The sequence below is a fragment of the Geotrypetes seraphini genome, chromosome 5 (genome assembly GCF_902459505.1).
Source record: "Geotrypetes seraphini chromosome 5, aGeoSer1.1, whole genome shotgun sequence".
Taxonomy (NCBI): domain Eukaryota; kingdom Metazoa; phylum Chordata; class Amphibia; order Gymnophiona; family Dermophiidae; genus Geotrypetes; species Geotrypetes seraphini.
In genome coordinates this window covers 166011513-166036639 of record NC_047088.1, presented here as the reverse complement: position 1 = coordinate 166036639, position 25127 = coordinate 166011513, and the positions used below count along the sequence as shown (strand labels likewise).

General features: G+C 40.3%; 1 protein-coding gene across 5 annotated transcripts in view; it reads right to left on the bottom strand.

Annotated features, from left to right (window-relative positions):
• Positions 1–25127, bottom strand: part of IKZF2 (IKAROS family zinc finger 2) — a 273519-nt gene that overhangs the window by 146950 nt on the left and 101442 nt on the right. For 4 of the 5 annotated variants that reach the window (XM_033944155.1, XM_033944157.1, XM_033944156.1 and 1 more), the window contains exon 4: positions 2832–3020. In XM_033944155.1, coding sequence (XP_033800046.1) covers positions 2832–3020 — 189 coding nt within the window. Of the gene's footprint in view, positions 1–2753; positions 3021–25127 lie in introns of all 5 variants that reach the window. The other variant, XM_033944154.1, reaches the window with a different exon arrangement.

Sequence of the window (25127 nt, the reverse complement as noted above, 5' to 3'; positions counted from 1 at the left end):
AATGGTCAATCTAAATAGATATGATGTTTTGCCAATATGAACAGCCTTGTTGGTCAAACATAAGATGTTGTATTGGATCCAAAAGTGTACTGAAAGCCAGTGATGTCCTTGTCTAATAGTCAGTGCAGTGAACTTTAAATAACATGACCAAGATACAAGTACACTACTAAATCTGCCCGGCGGTGGTGGAACTGCCTGCCTGCCTAACTAACATTATACCTGCCCTGTACCCTGTCCCGGCCTACCACTAGACCACCATAGAGGGGACAGGATACACCATTTGGTTCAGAATTTTTTTTGGGGGGGAGGGGGTTCCTCACTTAAATCTAGGGTGCATATTATAGTGCAAAAAATATGATAAAAGAAATAAATTTTCAAAATACGGTGTGGTTTGTCCTGTGAATTGCAGCCTACTTTTATTGCTGAAGAACAGATCTTCCTAAACCCCAGATAAAACTTCCATTTCCTGTGCAGCTGGCAGCTTTTGCCAAGTCCACAGAGAGTCCCGGTGTAGTCACCCTGCACAAACTGAAAAAGTGGCACTAATGATATGTAGGCACAGAGTACCACGGTTTCGGGGTATCCTGCTGGCTCAGCTAATCGGGGGTTCCCCTCCCGCGATTAGCTGATGGCAGGGCCCTGGCACAATTCTCTAGCAGATGCTGTTGCATGATTGACATGCGATTGGCAGCTGCCAACTTTGGCACCGTTAGAGAATTTGGGGGTCTAGGCATAGTTTAAAGAATTATTTATTTTGGCAAACCTTTTGGCTCTTGATATATTGTAAGTTTTTTTAATGTTGTCGTGTAATTGTATTTCACTGGTATGTCTGGTTCCTTTTTATTGTAAACCGTGTTGAACTGTGAGGCTTATGCATAAATATATTGTTAAGTTGTCTCTGCCCCTGCATTATAAAAAGCATAAGTTCTTAGCACAGCATACTTAAGGGGGAATTCATCAATATGTGGTACTAGTAAGATGTTTTATTTTAACAGATGTTGTGCTATTTTAGCACAAGGTCTCTCTCATTGGATAAAATGGACCCCTGTGCTAAAATAGTAAGATTTGAGGTAAAATAACCGGTCTTTACAGTAGCACATATTGATGAATTACCCCTTAGAAATATATTCATGTGTGCATATGTTAATAGATGTTAGTGTCTATATAAACTGACGCTAATAAACACTGCACACAATTCCAGTACATATCTTACAAAGTCACATTTTTAATTTGTACTGGGAAAAAGCTCCTGAAATGACCAGCATATTAGATTTTAGAAACTCTGAAATTATTTATTTGGATCTTGGCAAATTCACAGGTAATTTACTGGTCAGGTGACTTGCACAATCAAATAATTTTTTTCCTCTACTAGGTATGCCTAAATAACTCTCGAGACTGGTAACCAGCAAGGAGCAGATATGACATGGTTTCTACTGTCTTACTGAATTCTGAACATGATATGGTATAGACAACAGAGCAGGCTGCTCTAGGGGATATGGTTAAGGCAAATATGAGTCATTCGGTCTCTCTTCCGCCCCCACTCTTCATCCCCTCTTCTCCCCCGCCCCCTGACCCACTCTTTCACACATTCAAAACTTATAGCTGAGCCTGGATATTTTCACCACACGTGGTAAAAATAAAATTTTAGAATGGCAAGAGCAATGACATCAATTGCTTGTCTTAATTTTTCCTTCTTTTCAATAAGAATCTTCCAGAACTGATAAAAAGGAATAATTGTGTGTGTTAAAGTTAACATTCTACGTACGAATTTGACATTATTTATGCCTGAGCTCTGAAAATCAGGACATGGCATATCAAGATCTCTACTGATAGCAGACAGCATGATCCAATGAGAAACAATGGCCCATGTTGTTTAGGCCAAGTTTTTCAAATGTACGCAGGTCTGGCATTAGGAGAGGGCAACATGGGCAATTACCATCAGCCTCTATGCCAAAGGGAACTCCAAGCCTACCTAAAGCTGAAGAAGGCACAACCCTGCCTCAGGTCCCAGCACACACCCCGGCCCTAACTGAGTGGGTGATTGTTTGCTAAAAATGGTACCACACGTTCCCCCACTGGATAATTTACAGGTTGGAAAAATTCACGTCTGACCTGAAAAATTGTAAGGTGAAATTCAAAGAGAGTGGGAATCCCTTTCTACTTTGGAAAACAAATATAGATTTGATATGTGCCTTCTTTCATTTAAGATATGATCTCATTTTCTGCTTTGTTCATTGTTAATGACCACACAATGTTTTTGACTCTGTGATATACTTTTAAAAAATGGGATAAAAAAGACTGGAGAACAAAAATAACCTATACCAAAACATAACAAATGGAAAGCAAACATCCAAATTTTTTGGGGGGAGGAGTTATCAATGTGTACTATTCTTGAGACAGGTTATTTTACCATAATTCATGATATTTTGGCACAGATCCAATTTTTTGTGAGATCTAATTACTAATAACCCAGGTTAATAATAAAATAACCCACTTGACGGTAGCCCAAGTTGATAACGTCTCCTCTTATTGTGGAGGAGTGTAGCTTAACTTCCCAAAGTGAGAAAGCACACCAGGACTTGAATCCTGCAACTACAGCCACTTGAGCTGCAATGTTATGACAAACAGTGCTCTCAGCTTTCTGGTCATCTCCTCAACAACAACAGCAAAACGTTGAAGGCAGGAAAATAGTATCAGGTAATATCAACATCAGATGCAACAGGCAGTCATCAGTTTTACCCTAAACTGCTTACCAGTATGGCTCCTTTTATGTACCATAAGTACATTGGGCCCAATGCAAACCATGCCACAGACGTCACATTTCAGTTTACCATTGGGAAGTCGGATTCCTCCATCCATGGACAGCTCCTGGTTGTGTCTGCCCTCTGCTACCCCGTTGCTCTCTAGGAGGGGTGCTTCCAAGCCACTTCCTTCATCATGAATCATAATCCCATCCTCTTGGCTCAGGGTTTTTTTGTCCAATTCCTCATCACTTTGCATTTCCAGTTTCACAGAATTTGCTGCAAATACATGAAAAAGAATAATTTTTTTTTTTAATTTATTTATAAATTTAGTGATTTGCAATATCAAAAGATATCAAGGATAAAGGTTACTTACACCAAGTTTTAACAATACTTAAACAACACAAACATTCCTTTTCAGGCCCACAAATACTGGGGAGACATGCAACTTACCAACAAAGATAAAGAAAACAAAAAAATGGTTCTTGATTCATATGAATCATGACCATTCACTTCTATTTGGGAATCTTACATCCACCAATTTCTCAGTAATGAATCATTTTAAAACAATAAGGAAAAAATCATTTCTGTTCTCAGGCTAATATAAATTGTTGCAATTGAATAGGATCCCAAAACACATATTCAATGTCTTGTAATTTAACAAGACATTTACTTGGGAATTTAAGGTAAAAAGATGCCTCAAGAGCTAAGACTCTAGTTCTTAATTTCAAAAATTCTTTCCTTCTTAGTTGTGTAGCTCTTGAGACATCAGGAAAAATTCTGACCAAAGCTCCACAAAATTTTATCAACCTATATAATAATTATCATCTCCTATATTCAATTTCTTCACAGAAAAAAAAGGAACCAACAAATGGTTATTTTATGAAAAGTGGGCTAAAAACAGATCTAGAACAAAGACCCCAAACCCCACAATAATGTGGAGGATTTTACTGCCATTGGGGAAGGTATCATGTCTTTCCTTCACCCTGTCAACTTCAGGGATCAATTATCATCATCTAGAATGCAATATGTTTGCAATCTACTCCCCCCACTTGTGAAAAATAATGAATGATTATCGGATGGGTTCTGGATAGCAATTCTAACTGGAATTCTTATGCAGCCCATCTATATTTTAGGTACATAGCAATATGACATACTGTGCACTGCAAAAGTTAAAGGATCAAATATTCTCTCTTTAAATCTTCTAGTGACTCGAATCATACAGTATTAGACTGAATTTAAAAACAAAATAATGCATTGCATCTAAGAGTAAAACTTCAGAATCTGTAGGCCTTAAAGGAATCTGTAGGCCTTAAAGGAATAATAAAATGATTTTCAAAAGCATTGCTATAAATAAAGCAGTGCTTTATGCACAGAAATAGGTTGTAATAAAACTGTCTGCCCCCTATGTACCTAAAATTGAGCACAAACAGCAAGAATAAATATCTGCACATAAATTCCCCGGGTAATATTCAAACCAGAAGTGTGCACATGCTTTTTGTTTAGAACTTTTATCTGTGCAGGCTTCTGTAAATTATGGGTTCCTTTTACTAAGCTGCGCTAGTGGTTTTAGCGTGCACTTTGCGCACGCTGAATTACCCCGCGTGCTAGAAGCTAACGCCACCATTGAGCTGGCATTAGTTTTTGGAGCATAGCGCGGGGGGCAGTGCACGCTAAAAACGCTATCGCAGCTTAGTAAACATAGCCCTATGTGTGATTCTCTATCCCTGTTTGAATATGTGTATTCTTTTAATTCAAAAGTTACAATTCAAAATTAACTAAATAAAATTTATAAAACAATATCAATAACAATTTACAATAAGAAAACCCATAAAACCTCTCAAGCCTCAATCAACATATAGGGCCTTTTTTACAAAGCTGCGGTAGCGAGTCCCGGTGTCGCCATTGCTATGCCATACCTGGACTTGCAACCGCAGATTTATAAAAGATGCCAATAATGACCCAAAAACTTCTACTTTCTTTTTTATTTAGTTACAAGAAAACCTTTTTCCTCTCATATCTTCTCATACTTTCTTCTATGTGTTTATAAATTCAAAATTGGATTATTGTAATGTGATCCATGCAGGTTTGCCCAAATCACATTTAAAATGTCTTCAAATATTACAAAATATGACAGTGAGAATATTAAGTAATGCTCATAAATACTATCATGTAATACCTTTATTAAAACAATTACATTGGTTTCCTATTTATTTTCAGATACAGTTTAAAATCCTAACTTTGACCCATAAAACATTATATTCGGGTGTTCCTGATTATCTGGAAATTTTAATTACTCCATATTCTGCATCAAGAACTGCAAGGAGGTTAAGGAAAAAAAATATTCATTGAGCCTAGCATGCTGTTAAAGTGACAGCAAACGCAGGAAGCCCTTCCTATGTCTATAAAAACAGAGAGGACCAGCAGTAGCAGCACTAATCTCCCCCACATTGGCTCTATACTAAAGAGCTCCCTGAGGCTTTATAAGAACAGAACAAAAAGAAAACCGAAAGTTATATTCTCTGTGATAATTACTCTGCTGAAATCTTTAATTGGAGTAATAAGTGGTTCTCAATGTATCTGGCTGTTATTACCGATTACCTACTTCTTTTCAAAACTGAACCCAATTCATTGATCACTATCTCCTGGTAGTCAAATACTTATAGTTTATGTGTAGTGTAACTGTATCAGTTTCTGCTAAACTGATAGATGTATCCTGGGCACCGTCAGCCATCAAAACCAGGGTCTCATTATTTTGTGGAATAATGGACCATAACAATTCATATGCATTCCTATTAAAGGTGTGTACTGCCTAAATCATTCACAGCTTTGGGCATGCTAAAACAGATATTCACCTACTAAACTATTAACTGTGGAAAATTAGAAAAATGGCCTAACTCCAGCCATCCAGCAGGACACAGCCACTGATACTCTTTTCTTAAAAGGAATCTCGCTGTGGGCTGCGTGCTGGTGCCAGATGGGGAATCTCCGAGAGAGCGAGAACCAGAAGGCCTCGAGCATGCGCCGATGCTCAAGGCCCAGGCAAGAGGCAGGAACTTCTTTCACCGGCACCAGCAGGTCCTGTGGGCTGCGTGCCGGTGCCAGATGGGGTAAGGCTGAATGCTGTTCGGGTGGGCGGTGCCGGTTTGCGCGGGGGGGGGCAGAGCAGCGCCGCTGGCCTCGGAGGGTGGGTGGGAACGTATCAAGCGAGTTTCCCTTACTTCCTATGGGGAAACTCGCTTTGATATACGAGTAATTTGGTTTGCGAGCATGCTTCTGGAACAAATTATGCTCGTAAACTAAGGTTCCCACTGTATATATATATTTTTTTTTACATCTCAGACTGCTGAAAATGGTGAGACCCCCCCAGCCGTGGGTGGTACTGGTATTTCCAGTGTGTCCCACCATTTCTTAGCAGAGAAGGCTGTACCTCAAGGATCTAGCTTCAGTAACCAGAAAATATGAGGTTTTAATTAATTCTGTTAGAGCAAACAATTTCTAATGCAACAGTTCTAACCCCGTCTTTTTAGGTGAAAAAAATATAAAAATGCTGCAGAAGTTCAAACATGTAACTGTTTCAGACTGTTTAGTGACCCTAGCTTCAAAACGCTAGCAGGCTCTTCTCCAACCTACATATCTGAGCACCTCGAAATTGCAGGCCCCTCTCGTACTCGAAGCACCTACCTGTTTTCTTTTCCCTCCCCGAAGGGCTGCCTCTACAAAAAATTCCTCGACCGATCCCTAGCATTCCAAGCGGGCAAATGAAACAAATGCCTCTCCACTCTCATCTCCAATTCCCCCCCCTATCAAACCTTCAGGAAATTAACTATATCCTACCTTTTTGACAAATTCCTCTGAACGTTCCCCTCTCCTCCCTCCCCCTCCTCTGACCTCGACCCTCCCCAGACTCTTTACCGCCGTATGCAACACTTCTATTTGTAACTCTGCTGTATATAACTCATAGCAAACATAACTACTCCGAATATACTACTTACCTGCAAAAATTAACCTCTCCGTAAATGTATCGCCCAAAATGTAAATGTAAATCAAATTTGATTGAAAAATGCATAGTCTAAAATGTTAATGTAACACTAACGAAATTGTATCTTCGCTGTAATTGTACAGTCTCTTCTTCTGTTAACCGCATAGAACTTCCATGGTAATGCGGTATACAAGAATAAAGTTATTATTATTATCATTATGGATCTGCTATTTAGTCACTTTCCCAGATGGTCACATACTTCGGGCTCCTTTTACTAAGGTGCGCTAGCGTTTTTAGCGCACGCAGGAAATTACCGCACGCTACGCTTCTATTCCCGCGTCAAAGCCCTAATGCAGCTTAGTAAAAGGAGCCCTGTAATATTTGCTGGGTGTCCACAATTTACTGTAGCATCTGGCACATACAGAGAAAGCAGCCGATACAGTACATTCTGGTCATTCTGTGGTGCACTAAAAAGGGAGTAACTAGCCTAAAACCCATGGTTGGTTTACTACCATGCATTCTGATGTAGGTGCCTATAGAACTTAATGTGAAAATGAGATGCATATAGACTGCTTTGTCAACTGAAAAAAAAACAGAATAATGATGATTGATTCGTCTAAATACCTTCTTTATCAGTCACTGTCACCATTCATTCAACAAATTATTGTACAGCTCAAGTGTCTGAAAGACTACATTAGATCCAAACATTCAACATGCCTCACTCTCTCACACCCAGAGTGCTAAATGCTTAGAAACAGTGCTGTTGCTATTGGCATCTATTTCTTTTTTCATACCCCGGTGTACCTGCCTGCTGAATGCTGGCTGGCACCCAATACAAAAAGCAGCAAAACAAAAGCATGTTGTTTGCTCTGACAGCGTTTGCTTAAAATTTCTAATCACCCAGCTTCTTAAAGCCTGGATGTAGTTATTAGCATGGCTGCTTTACGGCTGGCAACTGAGAACCACACGTTTTGTTACTTTTAAGCAGTTTGACCTCCAAAGCTGCTGTGTATTTGCTCAGTGTGTCCCAGTTTTCCAGTCTGATTCATGCACTTTCTGATCCAGCCAACAGTGCTTGTTGTGTGCAGCTTTCCTCTCCCTCGGAGACCAAAATGTGAGAAGTGAGCCCTTCCCTGGGGAAGAGGGATGCTGCTACAGAAGGGATCTCCCCCATCCTCAGTGCATAAACTGGCTGTGTTAATGTAGATGGCCTTCCTGGGTTACAGCATAGGTATCTCCAAATCTACTCATTACAACTCTGTATTAAAAATAAATTGTTTGCTGGTTTCTTTTTTTCTGCAAAAGGGTACTATATTATAGTATAACAAATCTGGACATAGGGTTTCTTGACTGTCCCATAATATAATCCTGAACCTTGAATTCTTTTCAACGCGTTTTGACAATGTTCAAACCCTGATTATTAACTTTATTTTTTTTTTTTTTTCTTTCATTCCATTTGGGCTGATTTTTTTTGCCCACAGGCTACAAATCTTGCATACTGCCAACAGTGAATACAAATATATTATATTTTCAGGGACAAAGAGCTCATCACCTTAAACTAAAAAAAAAAAAAATAATAATCAAATGTTAATTTTCTCCTGATTGTTTATTTTGCATATTTAACTTGTTTTTCCATGATATTTATTTTCAAATCAGGATTATAAAAATTAAAGCATTACAGTAGAACAATTTTATTTAAAAAAAAAAGTCTAATAAGAGAAATATTTAAATATAGGATTATCTAAGAGAGTAAGCAAAGTGGATAATTCTAAAAATGATTTTTGTTTTGTTTGCAGGTAAAGGCCTATTATGAATGTAAAAGGGATTTTAGGCAACTGTCCCAGAGGGTTATGAGGGTGATTCTATATAGAGTGCCAAAAGTTGGATGTTGCCCTATTCTAAAAAGGGCACCTAATCTTTATAGAATACTGGCATGGCATGCGGGTCATGCCTAGCTTTGGGCACAGGACTTACACCTGACAGAAGCAGGTGTAAGTCTGGCACCCAAAGTCAGACGTAGAATGGCATAATTCCATAATTTGGCAGCTAACTTTTGGGAATGCCCATGTGACCCTTTGGGTTGGGCATGGGAAACGTTAGGAATCAATAGTGTGCAGGAGAGATCTGTGTGCAAGTATAAGTAGCTAGTTGGTGCCCATCCCCTCACTTAGTTGGATCTGTGTGCAAATTCCGACTTTGGGCGACTTATATAGAATCCAGGGGTATATGCATATGTGTATATGTATTGCCAAGAGTGTGTGTACTTCTACATACTAAAGTAAACTAAACTAAACCTTAAGTTTATATACCGCATCATCTCCACGGAAGTAGAGCTCGGCACGGTTTACAAAAACTTAAAAATGAGAAAGGGTAGGAAAAAGTTTACATAAGTTTACATACCCACATAAGAGCATGTTCTGCAGCAAAATGCCAGCAATGTCAAGATTTAATCTTACATTTTGCAACTTAACATTTCAAGGAAACAAGCAGGCAAGCGGTCCACTACCGTAGTCCCAAAAGGATGGTAGACATAGAAGCTGATATGGTTAATGGAGGATAAAAAATATTTTTTTCAGAGAATCGTGTACAAAATCAGGCAGTCATGTTTTTCCCAGCAAGGGCTGCTTCAGGGACAAGCAAAAAACAGAAGGAATTGACCCCAAATATCCACAAAGAAGAAAATCCAGAAAAAAAAAAAAAAACAACCTCTGTGGAGTGACGATGCTCCTAAATGGACTTTATTTGAAAGTGTCAAAGTTCCAAAGGTACACTGAAATCATCCACATAAAATAATTCCATCCACATAAAAGTAAATCATCCACATAAGAGCCTTAAAGGACCTAGTCCGCTAGGGATACAGGACCCAACACGGTCCGCGTTTCGGCAAAAAGTATTCTTCAGGGGTCCCTGGGGGTCCTATAAAGGTGAGTACGTGGGAAACAATTGTGTGGTGAGCCGGAAGTGGATGATTTCAGTGTACCTTTGGAACTTTGACACTTTCAAATAAAGTCCATTTAGGAAAATCGTCACTCCACAGAGGGACAAAACATTACCGGTGTCAGGTCAAAAGCGCGCCGGGACAAAGGCGCGCGCAGACAATTGAGCGCAGCGCGGAGGTGCGCGCCGCAGAAAATTACTGTTTTTATGGCTCCGACGGGGGGGCGTGAGGGGGAACTTTACTTAATAGAGATCGCGCCGCATTGTGGGGGCGTTGTGGAGGGTGTGGGGGGTTGTAACCTCCCACATTTTACTGAAAACTTCACTTTTTCCCTGTTTTTAGGGAGAAAGTTAAGTTTACAGTAAAATGTGGAGGGTTACAACCCCCCAAACCCCCCACAACGCTGGCACGATCTCTATCAAGTAAACTGGGGGGGGCTCCCCAACAAAACCCCCCGTCGGAGCCCCTAAAAACTGTAATTTTCTTCGGCGCGTGCCTCCATCTTGCGCTCAGTTGTCGGCGCACGCCTTTGTCTTTCGCCGAGTTGTCTATGAACCAACATTACCTTATGATGTGAACCTTTCATTTCACCATAGGCAATTCAGGACCTCCAAACCTCAGAGAATTTCTGTCTGACAGCATAAATGCCCATATTTCTGCTAGTTTACCCTCAGTATTTTATAAAGACAGATAGGCACCTATGTGTCTCTATAAAATAGGTTAAAAACAGATACCTGCTTACCCTCCAAAACTAGACAATCTGTTATTAAATTACCCCTTCCCCCAATATTCAACCCTATTAGAAACTCTAATATTTTTAAAATGCACAGTTAAAAGGAATTCTATCACTGAGCACCTTCAATTGCACACCCCTTGCACACATTAATGTACAGAATACTACTTGTAGCAATAAATCCCAATCATAAAAAGACACTTACGAGACAAAAGTACACACTTACCTACAAAAGTACCTGAAAGGTATCTATGAAATATCTGCATATAAATAGGTAGGACAAGTGCAGGACTGCCACTCACGTGCATAACTTACACAGCAAATATTGTTAGTTCCATGTGTCCCTGCTGCATTTACACAACTACATTCATGCCAGGTCTATGGCTGGTATTACAGTGGGCACCTAAATGTTAGGCCTACCAATATTGGATTACACTAGCATTCTGTAACAGTATCTGGGAGCCCAATAGGATCAGGGCATCTAAACTGAGATGCCTAATTATAGAACTACCCCTCTTAATAAATAAGTGAAACTAGAAACTCATAAAGCAAATGCAAACTGGAAACACAAAAACAAAATCAAGCACAATCGTAGAAATACTTTTCCAAATGATGCACCACCAAGTGAATAATCACAGGACTAGAAAATTAGAGAGGAGCTGACAAATTTGCAATCAGGATCACAAGTATGCAATTGTAATTGCTGAGTATGATGATATAAACTCAAGAAATCAGGGCAAAATGGCAAATTCTCCTAGATACCATCAGTGCAGCAGCAAAGCAATAGAGGTGCTTTGATATCACCAAGGAGACAGAGTTCATGGTATGACTACACCAGTTTCTTTTTGAATCATGGGCCCTTAAAAGTCCATCACCTTTACCAGCTTTGGGTTTGAGAGAATAAACAGAATTTGACTGAATACCATGGTATTTCCTTATCTGGGATTTTATAAGAAACTAGCTTAATGTTTTACCGGTTTCATTAAGATTTATGTTATGCAGACTTTTGATAACAGTTCTGATAAGCTGCAACTTACAAAAAAAGATTTGTGGTTTTTTTTTAGTTCACTAGAATTGTCTGCATAGCATTCATCTTTTTTGGTCTTATAACTGGTGTCTTTCTTTAATGATCAGGTACAGAAAAAGACTGTGGGGCTCATAATAATAATAATAATAATAAAATAATGTTTAAAAAGTGGCCTGAATGGGTATTTGGACAATTAAAAAGCCTGATCGTCCAAGCACCCATAACCAAAGCTGGTTTTAGACGTATCTAAAACCAGCTTAGGCCTTTCCCCTGCCTCTAAACACATACAGCGAAAAGAGGCATTTTTAGAGGAGGGGAAAGGGCGGCAGGTGGGCAGGAGGTGGGCCGACCTAGACATAGGCGTACAGCAGGTATAACCAAAAGTTTAGGCAGTTGCCTAGTCAGCACTTATACGTTTTAACTTAGACCAAGTCAAAACAGGTATAAATGCTGAAAAAGGGGCTGCTCAGCTGATCGCAGCTGCCACAATGAGCTCAGTGGCCCGGGCAACCTGCCCACCCCCCACCTCAAACATAGCAGCAGGAGAGATGGCTCATCTCTCCTGCCGCGATAGCGATACCACCAAGTGCCGCCAAATGCGGCACTTGGGATCGCTATCGCGGCAGGAGAGATAGCCAATCTCTCCTGCCGCGATCCACACCCCCCTCCAATCGGATCGGGCAGGAGGGAGCCCAAGCCCTCCTGCCTCAGCGACCCCCCGTGATCGGATCAGGCAGGAGGGAGCCCAAGCCCTCCTGCCCTGCCGAAACCACACCCGCCCAACAAGATCATGGCAGGAGGGAGCCCTAGCCCTTCTGCCCCGCCATAACCCCCTACCCCCCCCCCCCACCACCACTAAGATATGGGCAGGAGGGAACCCAGGCCCTCCTGCCCTCGACATACCCCCCTATGATCGCCCCCCCAAATCCCTGATTGGCCCACTGAACTCCCCCCCCCACCTGCTGACCCCGTGACACCACCCCACCCATCCCCGACACCCCCTTTTACATTAGAACAAGTTGGCTGGATAGACGGGGCCCAAGCCCGTCCATCCGGCAGGCCCGCCATCTTCAGAATGGCGGGCCTTAGGGCCTGATTGGCCCAGGTGCCTCAAGGCCTGCCCACAGGAGGGGCCTTAGGCGCCTGGGTCAACCGAAAACTAAACGGTTTACATAATTTACATACATAATATTTAAAATAGACAGATAGTAAAACAAATACATAATAAAACAAGCATGCGATAAAATTAGCATTAGAGAATGACACGGTGACAAAATTCATCACAGTTCCCGTCCCCGCAGATAACCGCGGGAAATAATCCCATGTCATTTTCTAGTGTCTATTTCAACTTCGATCCTTCTACACCAGCATTCTTCAAAGCAAAGCTTGTGGGTCAGTGGTTGTGCCCTATTATACTCTGATTCTTCCCTCTCTCCTTAAAGAATGACATGAAGATGGTTTCCCGCAGTTATCCGCGGGGACGGGAACGGTGATGAATGTTGTCACCGTGCCATTCTCTAATTAGCATACAAACAATCCTCAGAAAAATATCATGATTAAGATAATAAAAATCTTAGGTAATTCATCAACTCTAGTTAAAGGGGGAGAGTGTGGTGCAGTGGTTAAAGCTACAGCCTCAGCACCCTGGGGTTGTGGGTTCAAACCCACACTGTTCCTTGTGACCCTGGGCAAATCACTTGCCTCAGGTACACCCACCAGAACAGACAGGGAAAAATGCTTAAGTATCTGAATAAAAATTCATGTAAACCATTCTGAGCTCCCCTATGAGAACAGTAAAGGGGCACCTTTATCTTTGCCCACAGGTATAAGCTTTAGTGAAAGGGCCCTATAAAATGTTCAATGAATTGGAAAAGACCTTTGGTTTTATTCACTGGAATAGTATGCTTAAAATACACAGGATTTGATTCACAACCCAGAGGCAGAAAAATGAAAGGAAAGAGTAGGCTACTTTTTTTATTTATTTGGAATTTTTATATACTGCCTTTTGGGCTAAACGTCATCCACAGCAGTTATCAAATTAACCATTTTCATTTTGTTTGATAAAGAAATCCCACTTGTGCAAGCAGTACAGGATGAGAGTGGGTCTGAACTGAGACCTCCTTGAAAAGGAAGCAGTATCAAAAGGTTTCGCATCTTTCTGTTAGTTTCTTCCATTTTTCCACATAGTATTGTACAGCACCGCCACATTGTAGCAACACTTTCCAGAGACAAAACAAGACTAACACAAACCACAGCCATGGCCACCTGTGGATAGCCTGCTTTTAAGTTCACATTACTGTACGTGCTTAGCACACTCCGAAACCAGCTGCTCTTTCTCTCCCTCTCTGACTAGCACCTTCCAGTTTGCATTCAACTGTACTTCAAAGCAGCAGCAGTCCTCGTGTAGCTTAGAAATATCAAAATGACTGGTTTCTTCAATTCATTCTTCTGTTCCATTCTTCTGTTGGGTCTCATGGAAGGCTTCTTTCTTTTAATTATATTATTATATGTATTTATATACTGATAGGATTATCCAAATGTCTGCATGTGTTAGGGGTGTGTAATTGTTTGCAAAGGCATGAGCAATGTTAACGACATTTCAAGTTAGGTACCTAAATGGGGGTACATGGCAGTTAGGTACCTAATAACACTTAGGGCTCCTTTTATCAAGCCGCGCAAGCGGTTTAACGCACATAGTAGGAATAGTTTGAAACTTCAAATTATTAATTTGCATCATAAATGAAAAAAAAAAACTATGGAAAAGAAATGTCTATTAGTTTCGGAGGACCTCATTCACCCTCTGGAGGTTTTGGCCCTCACAAAGTCGATAGGCAATGAATCTTGACTGCATATTGCTATTTGCCACATATCGATGATCATACAAAGGACAATTTTTGTGTTAATTGACTGTTGAAAGCAGACCTCCTTTCGTGCAGCAGAAAATTTGTGTGGGTGTTCCAAGGAGGGGGAATTTAGGTCAGGTGAGAAAGCACGCACATAAATTACATTCAACTCTACATGTCTACTTTTCCAACAAAATTCTATCCACAGACAGAGCAGTTTGTGCATGCAACGAGTTTCAAAAGCAGGGCTACATGTACTTTCACTTTGAGAATTAGTGAAAATATAGGGAGGTAAAAACATGCATAGTCTTTGCTCAATGCAGACAGTTTGCAAAGCGCTTCCACTTTCCAAGCTTTTGATTTTGCTTCAGTTTGCTCAGTCCTCATGGCACACAAACCAAATTTGGCATGATCCTCACTACCCAATCCCTTCCATCAGCAGGAGAGCAGCATTTTTACCTGTTTATGCCTCATTCTGCTGACTTCAATCTGACATTGATACATGTGAAACCAGAAAATCATTCCAGAGGACAGAGTTCTGAGGAGGCATATGTGTAAGAAGCAAGGTTATAGAGTAGATACACCAAAACTTCGACTCCGACTCCTCTATTTTTCTATTGTCTGACTTCGATTTCAGCTCCAGCTTCATCTCCTACTGATATTGGGCTTAAAATTTTTTTGTTCTAAATCCAAAGTACTGGTAGTTATATTTACTAAAATACTGATAAATTTAAGTTATACCAGTACTTTAGTAAATATAACTATATTTACCTGTATTTTAGATCCCTCTATTGCAGGGGTGCCCAATGCGTCGATCGCGATCGACAGGTCGCTCGCTCAGGCGACCCCAGTCGATCGCTGAGCGGGTTCCCTTCTTCCCTTCTTTTTCCCCTCCTGACTGGCCTGCTCCTGAATTCTGCTGCTGCCTCCGCTGCTCACCATTAAAAAAAAAACAAACGGCTTGGAGAACTTATGCTCCGGGGGCTAACGTGTGCTTGTACCGGCTTCCCTTCGCTTCCCTCTGAAACCGGAAGTTATGACCGGGGGGGGGAGGGGGAGAGAAGGGAAGCCGGCACGCACATGTTAGAGCCCCGTTCGCGGGCTAAAGCGGGAGACAGGTCAGTTAAGCTTGCGATTTGCTCTTCTTGCTGCCAGGTCCTGCCTACTTTCTGTTTCCTCAAAGGCAGGACCCGGCAGCATTTCTCCCAATAGGTCGATCTTGGGCCGATCAGCCTTTCTCTCCCCGACGTCAATTCTGCCGTCGAAGAGGAAGTTCCGCTGGGCAGAATTGACGTCGGGGAGAGGAATGCTGGTGGGTCCGAAGCAGGGAGAGCTTGGCCGGCGGCTTTGGGGGCCTGTTATCCGATGGCAGCGGCAGTGGCAGTGGCTTGGGGGAGGGCAGGGAGGGAGAAAGAGGACAGGCAGGGAGACAGAAAGAAAGAAGAGAAACAGAAAAAAAGAAAGGGGGCATGAAGAGAGAAAGAAAGAGAGGGCAGGGAGAGAAGAAGAAAATGTTGGGGGGGGGAATGAGGTCAGGAAGAGAGGAAGCATACAGGCTAAAAGAAGGGAAGAAAGGGAAGAAAGATTGGATGCACAGTCAGAAGAAGAAAGTGCAACCAGAGACTCATGAAATCACCAGACAAGGTAGGAAAAATGATTTTATTTTAAATTTAATGATCAAAATGTGTCTGAATTTATATCTGCTCTCTATATTTTACAAAATGGTCCCCTTTTACTAAACCGCAATAGTGGTTTTTAGCGCAGGGAGCCTATGAGCGTCAAGAGCAGCGCTGGGCATTCAGCGCAGCTCCCTGCGCTAAAAACTGCTATCGTGGTTTAGTAAAAAGGGAGGAGGTGGGTATTTGTCTATTTTTGTATGGTTGTTACTGAGGTGACAGTGCATAGAGTCATCTGCTTTGACCTCTTTGAAAAAACCCCGGAATAGGAATGATAATTAACAATTGTATGCGTACAGTGTGTGTTGTGCTTTTTTAAAATTTTATTGTTGGTAGATCATTTTGACTTGGTCATTTTAAAAGTAGCTTGCAAGCCCAAAAAGTGTGGGCACCCCTGCTCTATTGTTAGCAGTGACCAATCAGTTCAGTTTTATGGAGAGGATTGGAGGGGAGGGGGGGTCCAGTGGTCTCTCCTCATGAAAAAGTGTAGTAATCTATACTAAGAATACTGTATATCAAAAAGTGAGTACAAAAGTTTCAACGCTGCCAGGTATGTCCTGTATGCAAAATACTCAGTTATGCACTAATCAAATTAACCAACACAATCAAACAATTTCCAATATGCTAATTTTATGTGGGAAATATGTTTAATTTAGAGATTCTGTACAGGGTTGCAGAACATCCAGCTTAGGAAACATACAGCTACTAGATCACACATTACAATCACTAATCTGAAAATGAAATGTGTTTTTCCTACATCTAGGACAGAAGGGAAAAGTGTTGGTGAAGGAAAATATGAGAGTCTTCTTTGGTCTGAAATGTCTGCTCCAATTACACTCCTTCCCATAGGAGCCAACGTTTCAAAATGATTGGGGGTGCTCAAGCTCTGCCCCAGAACCCCACCCAAGCTCCGCCCCACCCCATAATAATAATACTAATTGTAATGTCATTTTTCCATTCACTTTCATATATACAGTACACACAATATAATCATATTAACAATACATAATGCTTAACCACAAAATTAAACTACACAAAGCACACTCTATGGCGCTTCTCAACATTTATTCCTACCAGAACACCTGGCCTTGGTCACACATGCAGAAGACAGATAAATGCTACGCAAATGCAGCACCATAAACTAAGGGCTCCTTTTACGAAGGCGCGTTAGGGCCCTAACGCGCGGAATAGCGCGCACTAAAATAGCACACGCACTAGCCGCTACCGCCTCCTCTTGAGCAGGCAGTAGCTTTTCGACTAGAGCACGCTATAGCGCACGCTAATCCGGTGCATGCATTAAAAACGCTAGCGCGCCTTTGTAAAAGGAGCCCTAAAAGTCCTAATATACACAAAACCCTAAGATGCCGGACTCTGCATGCAATTCAACTGCATAGAAATAGAAACAAATGCATTTCTTCTAGACAGCAGATGTAAATTCTCAAAACCACCTTGTTTCAATCACTAAATTAAAAATAAAATCATTTTTCGCTCTGTTATCATCTGGTGATTTTATTTTTTAATTATCTTTCCCCAGACTCTGGTTGAACTTCCTTCTGTCTGTGTATAAATATGAATGTAAGTTCTCAGAAAAAAGCAATAAATTTTGTACAATTAAAAGGCAATCATTAGAAGACTTCATAGCATGTCTTGGTTGACATTCAGACTTTATACTTCTTATATTATTTTGTCAATTTAGAACTTATGCTTTCTTATCTGCATTTTTCTTTTTAATTTAGGTCCTTTTATTATGTTAATTTCTTATAGATCATCAATAATAATAAAACGCTAGAGCGCATATGCGCTCTCAAAAATTCATGAGTCCTGGCGCCGTGAGGTGTGCTTCTGTGGCAACATTCTAATTTACACCTCACAGCGTTTGCAGGGGCTGGAGGCGCGGGCGCGCGACTGTGCTCTCTCCAAACCTCCCGGCTCCAGCGGCGTAGGCAGCACCAGTGGCAGAAACTGAGTGGTGGACAGCAGCCCCGCTCCGGCCATTGACCCTCCACAAACCTCCCGGCTCCAGCGGCGTAGGTAGCACTATAAACACGCTGCTTCGCGCCCTTCTACTGCCGATTTCCTCTGCCGCATCTCTGATGATAAAGCTTAACCCCCCTCTTACCATCCCCTCCCTAACCCCAGATCCTACTTTTTCCTCTCTTGGAAACCATCTCTTGCCTGGCTTTTAAGATTATTCACGGCATCCTTCCTTCTCTAATCCCACTTTCTTTTAACTCCTCGTGCCCTTACTTCACCAGGACCGCCCATAAATTAAAACTATCCTTCCCCTCCCTTCATGGTATTCTCCATGCAGGTAAACTAGGAAAATCACTTCTTTTCAAAATCACAGTCTCTGGAATGACCTTACTATCCCGCTGCGGAACCTGAGCTCCATCCATTTATTCCGCAAGCAACTAAAAACCTGGCTCTTCTCTAACATGTAATTTCTTTTCCCTTACTTCTCCACTCGATTTACAAACTTATGTAAACCTTTTCCTACCCTTTCTCATTTTAAGTTCTTGTAAACCGTGCCGAGCTCTACTTCCGTGGGGATGATGCGGTATATAAACTTAAGGTTTAGTTTAGTTTAGTTTAGTTGTAACCCTTCTTCCATAACTCTTTTTGTAATCCGCTTTGAATCGAAAGGTAATGGCGGAATAGAAATCTGTAATGTAATGTAATGTAATGTACATATCATAGGAAAGAGTAACAAAAACTATCATTCAGAGAAAGAAAACAAGACTTCTGAGATGGGAAAAGTGATGTTGAATATGTGGACAGATAATGAACTCCCACGCTAACTTTAAGAAGTTTGGTTATTGACTGTCAATCGTATTGGAATATGAGTGTTTCCATTTCATGATAAAGGATTCAGGGCCTGTATCAGGGTCAATACGTACAATAACTATGTTAACTCTTACTCTCGGTCAAAGTGATATAGTGATGTTCTGTTGATCATGGTACATGCTCTATAGCAAAGTACCTAGTTCACTTACCAGGATTCTCAGCTTTTGAGGTCAATATGTCCAGCCCAGTATGATGTTTATATCTTTTAATATATTTCTTAATAGATCTTGGAATAATCAAGTTTCAGCTTTCCTGTTTTCCTTTCCAAATCAATGTACAGCTTTCTCTTACAAAACAGGCTGTTGTTCATATCTTTAACTTGGCTGACCAAAGTCATTTAACTGCATACTAGTTGGAGGCCAATCAGGCTAGTTTTATTATTTTATCAGATTATTTAATTCCCGTTATGCTATGGAAGCAACGTTGTTGTAAGTAATTAGATGTTTACACTATTAGGGCCAGTTCTGAATTAACTTCTGTGGAGTGCAGTGTAAAAGCAACAAGTCAAATGCTGTAACGGGAGCCTCGACCCTGAAGAAAATAAATAATGAAAAAGTTTGACCTTTGAGTGTTTACACCTGGGGTTGGTGGGGGGAGGGTGGGAGGATATTATTAATCTGAATAGGGAAAGGTTATTGGAAAAATCTTTGTTTCTGTGTTTTATTGATTAATCATTGGATGGGTGGGTGGGTGGAATAAAATGGTTGGTCATGTATATTTGTAAGATGAATGTGCTTTTATTGACTTATTATATGTTATATACTTATGTCTTGCACTATTGACGTTTGGAAAAATCAATAAATTAAAAAAAGAAAAAGAAAAATGGTCATGGTCATTAAGCGATCCCTAATTAGAATTGTCTACAAAAAAGCTAAGTTAATATTTTAAGGATTCGCTTTAAGATTCTTATCATTACATAAAAGGTATAAAAAAAACGATCCAATGAAGAAAATGGCTTATGTGATCTCTAAATGAAATGCATAAAGAGAATATCAAGCCTACAGAGGATCAAAAAAAAATTATATATTAATTGGTGTCTGGGTTTGCCCTAATATTGACATTGAGTACAATATTAGGGAAGCAGGATTCAAACCCACATCTTCAGCCAAGCAGTACACAGTACTTCCTACTGAACTTGTGGGACATCACCACATTTCCATTTTCTTTACAGCAAAACAGATTCCAAGAAAAGATGCAGCATGGGGAAAAAAATTGTGTAGAAACAACAACAAATGCTGGGACAGTAGCATTCATTATATTGAGAAGTTCACTTTGTTGAAATTGACCTCTTTTGCCATAGTCTGCCATCAAGCTGTGTTAATGAGAAAATTCATGGCAGTAGTATGTGCAGCAATTACAGCCACTACAACCAAAAACCAGGTATATACTACAGGAATAAAAATATATCCCTGGTTAATCCAATGTGCTATGTGGGTGGGGGAGGATGACAACTCATGAGCGATCACCCATCAATAAGTATGAAAACCTCATGTCAAAACTGTGTATGAGATGAATTCACTTATCTCATAATGCAGACTAGAGTTACCAACAGAGCCTTTGTTCAGCAGTTTTCTCCTGTGTTTTAAGTCCAATCTGGGCTCAAAATAGCAACCTTGGGATCAGACATTAGATGAACCAGCTAGAGGAGAACATAAGAATTGTCACACTGGGACAGACCGAAGGTCCATCAAGCCCAGTATCCTGGCAAGATCTCAAGGAGTAAAAACAGACTCTTTCCCTTTCTCAGTCCTAGTCTACTTAGCTCGCCTGTCATTTAATACAGAACGACTCGGATAAAAAACAAGTGGTGGAACAGGGACACATACAGACTGCATGAAGCTTTTAAGCCCACACCAGACACAAATGCAATAAAAAGTCTTAGAAGCTTTCTTCAGCTTGCCTTGCTCCTGTACTCAGTCTTTTAAGATTTCACTCCCTTGTCTTGCAAGCCGATTGATCCCTAGAACCATGGTGGATATTTTGTCAGCGGGAAGGAATTGTTAATGGAGATTATTTTGCTTATCTCCAGTTGCAGCATTATATTCAATCGTTGGATGCCCATGCTCTTCGTCTCCATTTAGGGGTAAAATTATATTCTTTTTTTGAGCGGTCCAAGCTGACAGGCCTCTCTGTGTCTTGGTTTTACCAGGAATTACATGCTCATTCCACGGTTCATCCATGGAAGGGATTGATTGTTAAGTGGAGCCTTGAGGTGGGCATCTCTCCACAAGATTTGGATCTGGGTAGTCTTATTAAGAGAATCCCTACTTTATCAGCGAGTGCGGAGTTATGGGAGTGCCAATTCCGATTGATTCATCGGGTTTATTTCACCGGGCGGGTTTTGCTGTTTCCCCAGACAGATTGTGAAAAATGTGAGCAAGGAGTGAAGTCCTTTTTCCATGCCTTTTGGAGCTGTTCGGTGGTGTGTTGTTTCTGGAGGCACATGATCTGCTATCTGGAGGGTCTTTTAGGGGTGCCTTTGGTGTTTTCACCAGCTGCATTTCTGCTAGACAAGTATGAGGCCTTTCATATTTCTAATTGTTTTTAGAGGGTTTTGGTTCATAAGGCGGGGATGTTGGCTAAGAGAGTGATCCTGCAGGTTTGGACTTCTGCTGAACCCCCCTCCTATTGGGCTTGGCGGAATCGCCTATATGCTCTCATGTTGCTGGAAAGAGAACAGATGCGTACGTCCTTTAAACAAAAAAAACAAAACTTTTTCTGAAAATCTGGGAGCCCTATTTATCTTCCTTACTACATAGAGCATGCAGTTTGGTACTCAATTCCTTTTGATCTTGGATGGCCTGCTGGGCGCTTAATGCCATCTTTGACACGGAGGTGGGAAATTTTTTTCTGCCCATCCTGACGTTGGGGCTGTTCCTGTGGAAGAGGGACCTTTCTACCCCCTCCCTTTCCCGCCCCCCTTATTTCTTTCCTTTTCCCTTTTATGTTTGAGTCTGGGGTTCTGTGCTTCTCGTTTTCCTTCCCCCAAGGGCAGGGGTCTATCAGAAACCAGGGCCTTAGCTAATTCCCGCATTGCTGCAGTATTAATGTTTTGTTGCTATGAGGGTGGAGGGGTAGTAATGGGGGAGATTTTTTTTTTTTAATTGATTTTGGGGGTTAGGAGCTATTGTAGTTGTTCCATCAAAAAAATTGATGATTTTATGATTGTTCCTTTTTTGGATTCTGTTACCGTTGTTATTGTGTTTTTTGTATGCTGTTCTTCTGTTTATGATTATTCTCATCAATAAAATTGTTTGACCATAAGAAGCGATTTCCCCTCCCTTACTTTCATCCCCTTCCCCATCTTACCTCCCTTTTATATTTTATTTTAACTTCAATATAATTTTAACTTTTACCCTTACCCCAGTCCTTCTCGTATCAAACTTGTCTATGTCTCATCTAATACCTATGTTATAATCCCCTTTTGTTTTTTTTATTTTTATCCTAATTTTAGCATTGTAAATCGACTGATACTAGTCAATGGTCAGTATATCAAATAGTGAAGAATAATAATAGTTTATTTTTATATACCGCCAAACCATCAGTTCTTGCCGGTTTACACAATAGTAATTACTACATGTAATTAAAATACAGATCCAAATAACAGTGTCTTATAAAAGAAAGTAACACAATTCAAAAAAGATACTAACTAACAAAATGCAACCTTAACTTATTCAGAGTAATATATGCACAATACAAATTATTTATACTAAAATAGGTATGAAACTATGAAAATTATTCCATAAAATAATAAAAATCCACTTATCATGATAATTTTAAAATCGATTAAATTTTGGATTGTTTAAATAAATAAGTTTTAAGATCTTTACGAAATTGACAATAAGTAAGGGATGGAGAAATAAGAGCATTCAAACATGAATTCATTACTCCTGCTTGAAGCGCCAGAGTTCTATCCAAGAATTTCTTAAAGCGGCGAGCTTTCGCTGCGGGAAAATAAAACCACCAGATCCTACGTATATTTTTTTTTCATGTAAAAAATCTAAAATGAACAACAAGATAAACTCGGAAACCTTTGTTCTACTACCAGACCTCATTCTAGTTCATCTTTTTTTTGCTTCCCTGATCAAATCCTTTCCCACTATTTTATCTTTTGGATTCAGGTAAAGCAAATGTCAGATAGAGTCTGCAATGAGATGAGGGTGCAACTCAACCTCGAGCAAGCACTTTTCACATAATGACCCTTGTTTACATTTATATCATGGCCCTTAACTGAAAATACAATGTCCATTCAAGAGGTAATACCTTAAGATTTCAGCCATCTCCAAATCAAGATTTCTAATAGCTCTCTTATTCGATCCCACTTCCGCTAGCAATCCTCTTCTTCCTACCCTCCTTATGTACTTCCCTTTTATGTACTTTTTCTTTAAAATTGTATTCCTCCCCTCTTTCCTATTGTTTCCCGTGGTTTTAAAAAGCAATTACCCATGTAGGTCTGGTTAATGTATTATGCATATGTGATTTCTTTAAAATCATATTTTTACCTTTTGTACAACGCTTTGTAATTTGGAAAAGCGTTCAATCAAATAATATGAATAAACTTGAAACTTTCCTCGGTTAAGTTTCTCTACCTTTTTGTATAGGAAAAGACAGCATCATAGCAATTTTGTACATCTGGAAAAAACCATTATGAGGCTGAGGCAGTAAGTTAACAATGTGGGCTACTGTTAAGATAGGCTATTTTACCACTAACTCATGTTATTTTAGCATAAGTCCCATTTTATGCAATGAGACCTAGTTACTATTAACCCGGGTTAACAGTAAAATAATCCATTTTAACAGTAGACAAAGTTGATAATTTCCTCCCTAAGTGTGATGGCACCAGTAATGTATTGTGCACCTCAAAGCACAGCCATTTTCAAAAGATAAAGTATAAATGCTCTTGAGCTACTACGCAACCTTGCAAAGTCAATCCACTGAATCTCCAAATTGTATTTCATCATTTGCCAATATCTTTGAGCACACATATAAACAAACCCTTCAGAGCAGCATAAAGCTGAGGATAAAAGGCAAGGGGATCCAGTTATTATCAATGCTGATGCAGCCAAAAACATAGTCCATGTTATTGTGCGTCTGAGGAAGGCAAAGTCTGTGGTACCCGGGTAAGTGCAGCTTCTTCACAAGCTAGGCTTGATAAGTTGAGAAGAGATGCAAACCAGAAAGGGTGACAAAATGTCTGGACGTAAGGGAAGGCTCATGAGGCTGTGCCCAAATGAGGTTGATTCTGACTGAACAGAAAACTGTCTCATGAAAAAAAAAAAAACCAGACTAAGCTTCTTATCCGACCTCTAAGCAGAAAAAATAAAGGTCGTCTTGGTATTACAATTCTCTATCATAGTTGAAGTCACATAGCTCTTTCATTTGCATTTTGTCATTGGCATCAGTGAAAATTTACAAGAATTTTTTTTACTTAGAATGCAAAGCGGATTATTGTAATAGATATTCTTGGAAAGTAGTAATTCATCAGTACAACTGATGGGGCGATGTTATCTGATGCTGCTGAAATGAAAGACCTTTTCAGAGTTTTCTATGAAATATTCAAAATCCCTCTGAACATGTGTGGCAGTTTCTGCATCCCCATGCTCAGGCAGTAAACTTCCATTCTATATATATATATATATAATAGGTTCTAGAGCAGAGCTTCCCAAACAGTGGGTTAGAAGCCCAAATGGAGTCAGAAAACCTGCCTTTGGGATCACAACCAAGGTGGGTTCTCCATAGTTGCATCATTATTCTTCACCTCCAGGGGGGGGTCACACAATTTTATTAGGCTGCAATACTGGCGCCACATCCCCCAAAGATTGGGAAGCGCTGCTCTAGAGGGTGCAGAAGGATGGACTGTGTGACCGGTGAACTGCTGTCTTCATAGAAGACAGTTCCTCAAAATCATATAAATAGGACTCCCTAGCTAAGGGTTGGCTTCTAATGAAACAACATTCTTGCTAACAGAACTTTATTATCTTCAACAAAACTTTTTGAAAATCACGTTAAGTGGTGTTTTTACCATGTATTGTATGCATTTTTTAACTTCAAGTTTTATTGCAATTAAGATTCTGATGGCAGGGGAGAAAAGGTTTTGGCTTCAGTGTTGACTAGCCAGGACCATATGAATTCTAATTGTAATGTTAGTCTAAGACCTGATTTGGTGTAATTGATGACAAACATGAGCGGCTCTAGAACCCGGGTGATTTGGGCATGCGTATATTCACTTCTGCCAATGTCCTTGATCAGACAATTATCCACATAAGGAAACACATGAACACCCTTGTTAACAAGAAAAGGCTGTGACAATAGCTAGAAATTTCCTGAACACCAGCAGGGCTGA